Raw genomic sequence first — 12,026 nt, forward strand, 5'->3', positions numbered from 1 at the left:
GGCATCTGCAACTAGCTGGTGGCTGGCAGCACCTTCTCAGCACGCATCTGTCTCGAACCCCTCCCAAACCCGCCCAAAACGGCGCTGGCCTTAGCAGCAGGGCTGCGGGGTGTCCCTCCGGCACCTGTGGCCGTGCTATGAGCCAGACGCAGTGCGAGCCGATGAGGAAGCGTTAGCATGCCGGTGTTCGGAGTAGAAACAGCAAGGCCTGCAGCAGTTTTCTGCAGTGGTGTTTGAAGGGTTTCTCCGGTCCAAAGGAAGCTCTCTCTTCCCGTGGAGAACTGTGAAACCCGGACGATATGCCTGGAACGGAGCATTTGCTGCAGCTGAACTTCACGACCTGTACAGCCTTTCTCTGGGCAGATCACCTAAGTGAAGTTGTGCAGACACCAGGAGAAGTACACTGCTGATTCTTTAGAGACAGAAGTAAACATAAACCTTGAAATATGGCAAGAATCCCCAGGTTTCGCATCAGTACTGAGTAGGTCTGCAGGACTGACTGATGCACGTATGTTTTAATCTGAGTGTAAGCCAACACACTGATTAAGCAAAGCCTGATGTAATTTTTAATGCCATAATGTGATGGGGAGGCGTTCCTGAAGAATGCAGGAAACAATGAAATAAATTGGACTGCCAAATTAAAAACAACAACAACAAAGAAGACAATTGTTTTTTTAAACCTTGGAAGTATTTTTATGAATAGCTAAAAATACGAAAGAAATTACTGTTTCAGTAAAAAAAAAAAGTTCCTTTACATGTCTGAACCTTAATCCTTTATTTAGTATTCTTAAAGCAGCAATGTAAGTGGCATCTGCATCACTCGTTTAGTGTTTGTAGGGAAGTCCTCAGCTATTGGAGGGTGGGCAGAACTAAAATCTTGGCAATGTACTGTGTTCGTGTTTTGAAGGAACACTGTACTTGATACATTTGTTCGATGTTCTTCAGTAGCTTGCCAGTCTCCTATAGCTATGTGAGTACTTAAACTGCTGAAGTATTCTGCCATATAAGTGTGATTTCATCACTGAAATATTATTTGTGCCACTTCACAAACGTACAAGGCCAGATAATTACTTGCAGAAACTGTCAAGCAATTCACATGGTAAAGGTGACCTTTTTCTCTTGTCCATATTAAGGTTATGGATGTGAGAATCGCAATTACTTTTTAGATGATAATGGAGAAGCTTTATTCTGTGGAGTATGTTCAGAAAGCTGTAGCTCTCTAGTTGAAATAATGACTTCTCTATTACCAGATTACTAATGTTTATGCTAATGTGCTACTAACGCTGCTCTGGAGAGCCACCTTTCCCAGCATGCAAGTGACTAGCTGACAAAGAATACATAATTTATTATGCCACCTGTCTGTTGGCGATTTATCAAACTACCTGAGAAGTAATTGATATTTATGATGATTTTGTGTTTTCATGAGGCACCAAATTGGCGTTCATCCAGCATGCAAATTTGCCTCATTAATTTCTCTAAGATTTCTCATGTAAGGTAAAGTTAAAAGTTTCAAACTATTATGTTTCTTTTTTACAGCATTCTTTTCTGTATATAATGAAGACTCGTTGCCATACAGTCCCCCCCATATATATTTCAGTTAGTCTCAGTTCTCCAGTATTGCAGCACAACTTTTGCCATTGCATTGATAGGTAAATGATGTATTTACAACATAATTTACAATTTTTTTAAATTTAATTTTTATTAAAGGATAAATGAAAAGCTCGTAATTTTTGTATTTTTAGGTGTTTATGGGGTTTAATGACATCTCTGTTTAAATTGTATTTCCCTTCTCCTCTTTCCTTTTTAGTCTTGCTCCATGGGTACCAGTTGTGGGTCTGGAAATTCATGCACAGATCAGTTCCAACTCAAAACTTTTCTCTGGTTCCCAAGTCCAGTTTGCAGCGCCTCCTAACTCTTTAGTATCTTTCTTCGATGCTTCTTTACCAGGAACTTTACCAGTAAGTTATGCTTCAACTTCATTTGTATCAGGATTAATGTCAGACATCTTTGAGTATGTTTCTAATGTTTTGTTCTTTCCAAGATTTGACTACAGAATTACTTATTTTTCCATGTTTTTGTTGTTTGATAACATGAGATGCCTAGGACTGTTTCTTTTCAGTTTCCTCTCTCCCTAGTTATCACTACAGATACTCGACACCCTCTTCAAAGGAAAAAAAATTAGTGTCTTTTCAGCGCATTGAATGAATCACGGTATTTCTCTGAGGCCAGAGAGGGTGTGTTTGGTTAATATGCTGCACAGGAAATTCCTTAAATATGGGAGGTATTTAAAATCCCATGAGAGAAGAACATCTTAGATTTCTGAGTGGCCATTTGATGTTGCTTTGCCACGCGTTGCTTATGTAGCTGTCGTTTGCCATTTGGAATGTCTCACAGCAGAGGTACTTTGCTCCTAAGTAGAAAGTCTCTGATTTAGGAAAATGTCAACCGTTCCTAGATCCAGAGCAAAACAATTATTTAAAAAACCCGAAAAACAAATCTCTGTGAGATGCTGTGGACTAATAAGTGAGAATAGCTAACTAGCACTTAGAAATGAGATTTACTGGTGACATCGTTATCAATCTTTGAAGTCGCAGCTTACTTATAACTTTGTGATGGCTATGACAGAACTGCTATAGAATTCTCTGGGAATCTTAAGTTAAATATAAAAAAAGCAAATAAAAAAAGTGTATCACAAGTTCTTACCATACAGTGAGAATAAATACTGAATTTTCAATATTTCTGAATATTCAATTTTTTGGAATATTGAGTGACCATTGAATAGACATTACCTCATGCAACAAGCATGCGGAGACTGTAATGGGGTCAAATTATTTAATGCAGAAGTATTTCACTGAGTAAATTTATTAAAGTGAAGGTTTGAATTCCAGTTGCAGATTCATATTTTTTTAATCTGTTGGAAACTTTTCATCACCATGATAAATACTTAAATAATATTCTGACTTTGAGAGTTAACTTATGGCTGTATTTCTAGGGTCTTGATATATGCCGTCTGATCCTTAAAAAGATAGATTAGTCAATATATTAATTCTATATTTGCAAAGGTGTTGAAACCTGAGGAAGTGAAGTTTAGATGCCGATAAAATTCGAGCTTGACTTGGGTCTCAGTGGTAATTCATTACTGAGTTTCAGATCTAAATATATGAAAATTTTGAAAACTTTCCAGAGAGAATGGGAATCTTATATAATCATTTGGTTTTAGAAAAATCCAGTTAGATTTAAACATGGAAAATTATTGCGAGCAGGTCTAGGTTAGGGAGTTAATAGTCACAACATTAAAAAGGGTTCAAGATTTTGGTATTAGACCTGGGAGGGTTTTTTTTTGCTTTTTCCTCTGTTAAAGTGCTTTAGAAATGAGGCTTAGTATGACCTTTGTGAGAAAACCCCAATACATGTGGGCTTTGGCAGAGAATATAACTGCACCTGAGAAGCAGGATGGTTAGGTTAATTTAAAAGTAGTGATGCTACTACCAGCTGGTTTTATTGATATAAAGAGAAGAAAGATTTTCCTCGCTGTAGTACTGGTGAAAATAGAGTTGAAAGGGAATGTTACAAAATACATGTCCTTGCATGTTAGAACGTGATACAAAATCCAGTCAGTAGTCATAGTTTTATTTTACCATTGTACTTGCTGCACAGGAGTTAATATTAGAGACCACAGTTGGTCTTGTTTTCTTGAAATAACTGTATGTGTTTGTATATGGCAGTAGTGTCTGAAGAAGAACTGCATTTTGGTGGATTTTGAAAGACAGAAGGTAGTTTTTGAAAAATTCCAAGTATTTGTAGAAAAAAGCCACAAAGCAATATTTTAACAAATGTTAAGATTATTGCCTAATAAGTCTGTTTAGAGGGCAAATATCCTTTCCTTTTGACTCGTTTTGTTGAGAGAAAACAAAAGAAAACACAAAAAACCCTAAAAAACCAAGCCAGGAGCAAGGCTTTAATACAGTAGTTGTACTGTCTAGCAGAAAAAAACAGCTGCTATAAACTGAGGACTGTAGGGACAGTTTTCAGTGTCACAGGGATTGTGGGTCCATGAGATGGTTATGACAGACAACCGTGCTAGTATTTGCTGCTTCACAGTGGGCCCAGAAAGAATGGTGCTAAAGGGAGCTTTTTCTGGTTGCTGCATGTTTCTGGGTCACTAATGAGGAGTATGGACAAGAGCCTTTGCTATGCCCTGCACAGGAAAGGGAGAACTAGAAGAATGTGTTTAGCCCTCCTCCGTCTTTCCTCTTTATGTTTTCTTCCCTGTCTGTAATACAGTTTATTTCATGCTTCTGCTCCAAGCTAGCCATCACCATGTTAGCATCATGGCTGTTTCACTATGCTGCTCTTGTAATGTGCCTCTGAGAAGAAAAATGCCTCTGAGAGCGAGCTGTAGACAAGAACAGCTGTGCGGGTACACTTTGGTTTGACAGGAAAAATGCTGTGGCAAAGCTCTGATTTAAAAAATGGATTTAGAAGTAGTGAGACTGGGCGGTGCATGCTGCTCTGCACAGTTTTTGTGCCCTGTGGTGATGGAGCCTCTCACCATTAGACCAGAGAGCATCTCACTGAAATTACTGTAAGGATCTCCTTTGAGACTACACATGACTACAAACATTACATTTTATGTAATGAAATGTGCAAAGGCCTGAGGTTTTTTACGTGGTGAATGGACTTGGCAATGATCTTATGAAGAAGATGATCTTTGTATAACTTCCTTTATAACAATGATCTGTTATAAAGAAAGTTTTATGCTACGTACAGTGGCATATAGTGTGTCATACCTCCAGATTGATCTAAAATTCTTCTGAGGATCCATAAAGGAGGTTGCGCTCCCCGTCTGATTTATCCTCTTTGAAAATTCTGAGAATCTTTTTATAAAGGTTTATGAAGGTAAGACTGGGCTCACAGAAAGAGAATCCCATGATTATCTATCCTTATGATTGAGATGGCCGACTAAAGATTAGTTATAGCTCAGTCACACAATTAGGATGGTAGATCTAGTAGCTAAAAGCTGAAACCTTTTTGTCTGTGCTTACAGTCTTTGTTGCTAATCACACGAAAAGATGCACATACTACATTTGTTTCTTGCATGACTAAAGTGAAAGCCAGATCCTATCCTATTTCTTTGTAGGCAAGTGCACTAAGAAATAATCTAGGATTTACATAACCACATTTAAATTAATAAGATTTGAATGAATGTGAGCCCTAGAGTCTTAAGTATTTTGAAATTTTTGACACCTTCTCATGCATTTGAGTATAATTCTCGGTGTGAACAGCATCTGTTTTATCTTTTTATAAGCCGGAGTCTTCAGAAACACTTGGTAATGATCAATTTCTCTTTCTAATGAAGAAAAGATAGATACCTTCTGATCTCAAGAAACACAGTAAGATCTATGTTGAACACTGTTGTAGAATATCATGTGAGGTGCCTGATTTTATCTGCATATACAAGTTTTTCGTCTTCCACTGAACGTCCTTCAGGGCTTGGCACCTCACTCATTGCTGCTATCCTGTACTGAGATTTTCATACGCTCTTGTTTTAAACTCCTTTAGTTTTTCTTCTGTAAATAGTGTTAGAAGGAAGCATTTGGGTCTTACTGTGTCTTCTCTTGCCTAATTATGACAGCTGGGCAAGCAGATACACATTGTCATGAAAGAAAGCAGGGCTAGAACAGCTATTAGCACCTGTTCCTTCAGGTATTGTGCCACTGACAACTTAAACTCCAGACTCTGACTTCTCCAAAGCTGAGAAATGTCACTGCAATCCTGTGCAGTAGCAGAGAGCATGGATATCATGCTGTTGCCGTCCTCACCCTGCAGTGCTGTCGTGTTGAGGTGGCTTCCCAGGTATACGATGGGGTTAATGTGCAGTTTGAGGATGTAGAGGATGCTTTAGTTCCCCTTCCTGTATTGACACTGCATCCATTCTTGGCAGTGGCAGATATTCAGTGTTTTTCCAGATGTCTTGGGTGATAGATGATCAGACTTTATGATAAATTAGGTGTTACTAATATCAGATTTTATCCGATGTGTTTTCTTTCAAAGGCACCGAGAGGATTGTGAGATTTTGGTGGATCTGCCTGTCAGCTATACATACTGGAACAGAAACAGCTTTTCAGACCAGAATTTATACTTGCAGCTTGAAACTAGATATTTTGATATCCTGTGCCTGTTAAATCTGGTGATTGAAACAGCTGCTTTGCCAACTTGTGATGTCAGTTTTGACATTCTTCCTGGCATGCATATGAATTCAATCCCTTCTTGTACTACTTTGCTTTGAAAAAAACCTGCTTCTTAGTTTGACTTTTGATAACTATGTTTTTAATTGCACACACCTTTCTTGGGCAGCTGGACAATCTTCTATTCTCTGTATGCATGCTGGTTTAGCTTCCATTATGGGAATTTTCTTCTTTGAATATGTAGGTGGTTTTTATGCATGAGATCAACTGCTCAGTAACTGCTTGTTACTTCTTTCAGTAAAACGGCAATAGCTGTGCTTGGGGGAAAAAGGAGATATTCTCTTATGCATTTAGGGTACCTTTCTGTTACTCTCTGTCCTTTCCTGATAATACTGGGGTTTGTGGCTTGCATTGTATCATCAGTAGTTAACAGTCTTTTGTTGCTTACAGTCCCAGCAAGCCTCAAAAAAGAAAATCCCACATAATTTAGAAAAAAGTGACGGGAATGAAATAGGCTTTCAGACCATTGCTCCTTGAGAATGAACTTCCATGAACTGACTTTGCAGTTCATAGACCCTTATGATGGATTAAAGCCTGTGTACATAATTTAAAGCTGTTAAGCAGTTCAACACTGTTGTACTGGTCAGGAGAGGTCTTTGAAAGATGTGGGAGGCCTGCTTCAGGTGACTTTGGGGGCTGGGTTATGGTAGAAGTTGTTCGTTCTGTTTCCTTCTCTTTTGTAGGATCATTCACAGCCCTGGGGTTACCTGTGGAGCTGATCTCCTTCATTGGGGTCTAAGAAGTGCTATACTTTCCGAAGTTACAGTTGCTTAGCTCAGCTTTATTTCATTCTTATCTGTAAATGCCATTTTTTCTGGAGATGTCTCTGCTTTTGTGCTTTCAAGTACTTGGTGACATCTGTTAGTCTTCTCAAGCCTTGAAGGAGTTCCCTGTAAGGTTTTCTCTTCCCTTTTGCTATGTCTCCTTTATTTGTGAGAAGTTCTGACACTTATTCTAGGTGTTTTAATCTTTTTGTCAAGGCTAACCATTCCTGTAGGGCTTTGTCTTCTTAGCACCTCAGTAACTGCTACCTATTGAGCTCGCTCTTTCTCTTGTTCTTGTAGGCTTTCCTGTTTGTCCTTAACAGGTCCCTCTGGCTGATGTAAACTTGTGGTTAGAATGGCATTGGGTTGATAAAACATCTTCCTATTGTCTATTTCAGTATATCCTTCAATGCATCAGCAATGTTATCTATGTGTTTCTCTCATCTCCTTTTGTGGTTGGTTTTCTGTTTGTTTTATTTTTTATTGCTTTAACTTTTTCTTTACACAGATGTTTTTCTGCTTCTTAGTGGGGAGCAGGAGGTTGCAGTATCTCAATTCCTTTCTTTCACACAGTTCTGTTACTGCAGTTATTGTGCCATCTTTGATACTTTTGGACAGCATAACCATTACATGACAACTAGACAGATCAGTGTCCCCTCTTTCTGGATTTAGTATAAAATTGCTGCTGAAACACACATTATCTTTTTGCAGTACTTTTTCCTAGAGGGCTGGGAGTTCCTGTATTTTAAGTTTGAACCGTGAGTGGATTTTTGGGGGCAAATTTCTGTTACTTCTGTCATCAGTCACTATATATGTTCTGGCATCCTGAAGTGTTTGGTTTAAATTTCTCTCAGTATGTAGACAAACAGTCTGGTTTGAGGTGACTCCCTTTGAGGAAGTACAAGGTACTGTGTTAATAAGAATGCAGTGCTCTGTTCTGTTAAGCAAAAGTTTCTGTAACAATCGTGGTTCTACCAGTTTGTTATCATTTTAGCTTTGCAAACTGGCATCTTGCTTCTTTGTTCTTCTTAAGAATTTTTTCTTGGAAGAGTTTTTTCATTGAAAGGTATTTAAGAAACATTGTCCAACAGTAACAACAGATAATTGTAGTCTGGGTCTTTGTTCTCTTCATGGTTAGCTGTCTCCTGTGTAATGTTGCATAACTGTCAGCTTTATGTATTTTGTTTGAAGCTTATCTTGGTGCAATTAGGCTGTAATTGGTTCCTGGGGTAGAATTAATTTTTTGTGTTGTCTCTGATTATCAGCCACCTTGCCGCCTTAAATACATTATGACTATGTATTTGATTTTGAGAGGATTATGTAAGCTTCTGCAACTAGTATTTATTAGTTAGATGTGCAGATTTTGCTACTACAACCATTGTTTTTTTATACAGAAGCACTAGTTTTGCAATTTCACTGCCAAGTTCAGCCAAATTTGCCTCAAAACTTTTAGGTTTGTCAAGGTTTGTCGGAATATATTAGCAAGCACGTGCTAATGCACCTACTGCTCTCAGCTTTGAGTTGCTGCTATTCAGATATTTGTGAGATTTTATCTCAATTTGGGATATTTGATGAAATGGGGAGAAGATGGAAGAAAGAGTACTGAGGTCACTGCTTAGGTAAAACAAACTAGGGCAATTATTTATAGGAAATTAGTCTTCATTGGTTCTTCTGTTCCAGAACAATTTTGTTAAAGAATTTTAGTTTGATTTCTTAATAGCTTTTTGTAAAACTTCTTGCATTAAGTTGCCTATTGTTTTTCTGAATTAGTGTATTATTGTCTATGTGTGATAGACCACTTCTGGTTTATATGTCAGTTTGTATGCTTTGCTCTATTAAGAGATCTGGGTCAGCCTGGAGGGAAAGGTGGCTCCCTCTTTGGGGAGCAAATAAGCAAGTTTCAGGAGATGGCGAATGGATGAAAAGGTACAAGGGAGATTTTAGCATGTGTTTAGTGTGTGCTCTCAGACACGCAAAGATTGCAAGAAGCAGCAGAGGGCAGATAGTTAAGACAGAAATTATAGAAAATTACAATTGTATCACAGGTCAGAATTTGTTACAGCTCAGAAGACCACAGAGCCGGCCTTCACCAAGCCTGCAAGCAAAGGACCATTCTGAAAGGAAAAACAGGGCAAGGGTTGGTTTGTAAACTATATTCTGTCCTGAGTGCTTTGAATGTGTAAATTAAACAATCTAGGTTATATTGAAGAAGGCAGATGTTCATGTTTAAAATGCTTTTTTAGCCTTTTTTTGTGGAGTTCAGAGTAAGGAAAAAGGTCTGAGAAGGTCCACCGCAGAGCGCTGGTTGGCTTTGGATTTGATTGCATTCTGTTACCTGGGTTTTAGCAATTGCTTAGTCCCCTACCTCCAGAAGCATTAGCAATGGCTTAAATTTCAACTGGCTTAAAAGAGGGAACGTGCTTATGACGGGTTAAAAAAAACCATGTGGCAGATGCAGAGGACTGTGCTGTCCACAGGGAGAGCGTGGATGTTAGAGAGGTACTGGACTTCTTGATGACAACACCATAGAAACACAGACTTTGGTTATGGATATCATGAACCATTGTATCACTATTGAGTTCTGCCTTCCCTCTGAGTTCTCCTGCCTGGAACTGATTCTGCATGGTAGAAGTTTATTTGGTTTTAGCCACTGATGATGGGATCTGAGCCATGAAAATGGCTAGTTTGGGGCAATACCACAAGACTGGCTGCTTCCCTACCACCTCAGAAAACTATTTTTTTTTTCTCCTTTTTTTCCATTGAGACCATTGTGTCCTTTGCCCTTGCAGTGGTCTGAATGGCTTTTTCCTTTGGTGATTCTTAGGGTTTTTTTCCCTTTGTTTTTTTTTCCTCAAAGGATTGAGAAACCCAGAAGTTGGGCAGTATTTTAAAACCTTTGTATCTGGTGATACCTTTGTATTTTTTTATTCCTAGGGTTCATCATTTCTCCCTACTGCTTTTGAGTTTTTTCTGGTCATCACTGACACTGAAAGATGCTTCCTCCAATTCTAAGCCTTACGATATGAGCTCTCAGATTAGCTTTTCAGCTTCGAGAGAGTGTGCCCTCTATTCTTGGAGTACACGTGAAGTAACATGTTTGGGTGCTGAGTGCTTCTTAAAATGTCAGAGTTACCTGGTTCTAAGATATGACTTGAATGAGTGTGTGCTGCATTACTGCAAGCTGACTTTGCCACCAGACAAGGTTGAGAGTAATCAAATGTTTTGTATAGCAGCATATATCTTCAGGAGCAGACTGAAGAAAAATAAAGTTACAAAATGTATTAAGATATATTTAATCGTGCTTCCACCCACCCCACCCCCCTGCCATCTTGCTTTGATGCTTCAGCTTCTCAATTGGCAGGTTGTACTCTTAAGTTGGAATCTCCATCAATCTAAGATATTAATTTAAAATATCTCCCCAGTTCTCTTGCTGCTTTCCTTCAGGGTAAGAACATATTGCTCATATTAGGACAGGAAATACGCTGTGAAGAGGATGCTGAACTGAAATGCAGATCCTAAACTGAAGCTGGCCTTCATTTTGAATTTCACCTGCACTTGGAGACCTTGGGTTTTGGAACAAGATTTGGGTTGGCTTTTCTTGAATATTTACTGTATGCTTAGAGGGATGGGATCTGACTCTAGACCTATTCAAATAAATGGGTTATTTGAGAAATGCTTAACTCTTCATCTATTTTAATGTTCATTCTCTACATGCATAGCTACAAGACAGTTATGCCCTTCTCTGTGTGTGAGGGTGTCAAGAAAGAACACTGCATTGAAGTACTCATCTGCAGTGTCAGACTGAACATTTGCAATTACATTTAGACTAAGTAGATATAAGAGTAGTTTATTTTGAAGTTTAACTTTCAATTGCACTTTTAAGAACCGTATATTGGAGCAAGTTAGTACTTTTAGCACAGCAAGAATAGCAAGATTGAATATATCTGTTAGTGGAAGCAAATAAAAATCACAGTGATGTGAAATGGGAGTACTGGGAAATATGATTAGATATATCTGTTGAGTTTTCTAAAGATTGCTGTCTGGTCTACAGAGAGCTGGCTAAGTACATTGCACTACTTCCTTCTTCCAGCTGTTACTTTGAAAGAAAAGGAGCTAAAATTAAATGTTTCTTAGATAAACAATCCTTTAGTTAATTTGATTTTTTCATGATTATAAGTAGGAATGAAGGTCTTGAGATAGCCAAGTAATATGGAATCTACTTTATTCAAATGTGTGACCTACAATCAAATATGTTTAAAATTTCTGGGGAATTATTTTGATTTTACTGTGTTTAGAACAAGGAATATGAAATACTTTTTTCCATATCTTAGGCTTCCTGGGTGCTACTGGTAGGGCAAAGATTACAATTTTTCAAGTTAGCAAAATTAATTTTTTTCCAGGAGAGAGGTCTAGATGCTTCTTCCTTCCCCCCTCCCCTCCGCCCCTGCTCCCCCATTATCTTATATAATATTTATTAGCTAAACAATAAGCTGCATACCTACTCTCTTCAAACTCTTTTCAAAAATCATCATTTACTAAATATAGAAACACTTATCTTCACCTAAAAAAGGGCCAGCTTTCTTTAATGTGTTAATATAAGGAGTAAAGCTGCTGCTAAAGAAAAAACTGCTTAAAAATTCCTTTTGGTGGAAATTTATGTCATTGAAGGTGTTGTTTATTGGTTGTATGGCTATTGAATAGTCTTGTATTTAAAAATAAAGTCTTGACTAAACTGGCCTTGCAAATTTTTAAAAATAGATACATTTTTAAATGGTGTCTTTCTGCTTGTGAACTAGACATAGACAAGTACCAGAAAAAGAGAGATCTTGGTTGGATTGTTCTTTCATTCTTTTAGCACATAGTTACCATAGTACTCTAGCAGGACAGAGTAGCTACAATGGAAATGGTGCTGGTCTTGCCATTGTTAATGTTTTTCATGAGTTTCCAATACAAACAATTTATGATAGCTCTCTAAGATTTTCTTTAAATACCTAGGAGAGATGCTTCCGTTTCG

At 38.0% G+C, this 12,026-nt stretch overlaps 1 protein-coding gene across 1 annotated transcript in view; it reads left to right on the forward strand.

Moving 5' to 3' along the window:
- Positions 1-446: 446 nt before the first annotated feature.
- GATB (glutamyl-tRNA(Gln) amidotransferase, subunit B) overlaps positions 447-12,026 on the forward strand; it is a gene marked incomplete at its 3' end in the record, with an annotated part of 26,245 nt that continues 14,665 nt past the window's right edge. Inside the window, exons 1-2 of the mRNA XM_010139995.1 lie at positions 447-481; positions 1,808-1,958. Of these exons, the coding sequence (XP_010138297.1) occupies positions 447-481; positions 1,808-1,958 (186 nt within the window). The remainder of the gene's footprint in view (positions 482-1,807; positions 1,959-12,026) is intronic.

This window comes from Buceros rhinoceros, unplaced genomic scaffold, assembly GCF_000710305.1.
Source record: "Buceros rhinoceros silvestris isolate BGI_N320 unplaced genomic scaffold, ASM71030v1 scaffold40467, whole genome shotgun sequence".
NCBI classification, from domain to species: Eukaryota; Metazoa; Chordata; class Aves; order Bucerotiformes; family Bucerotidae; genus Buceros; species Buceros rhinoceros.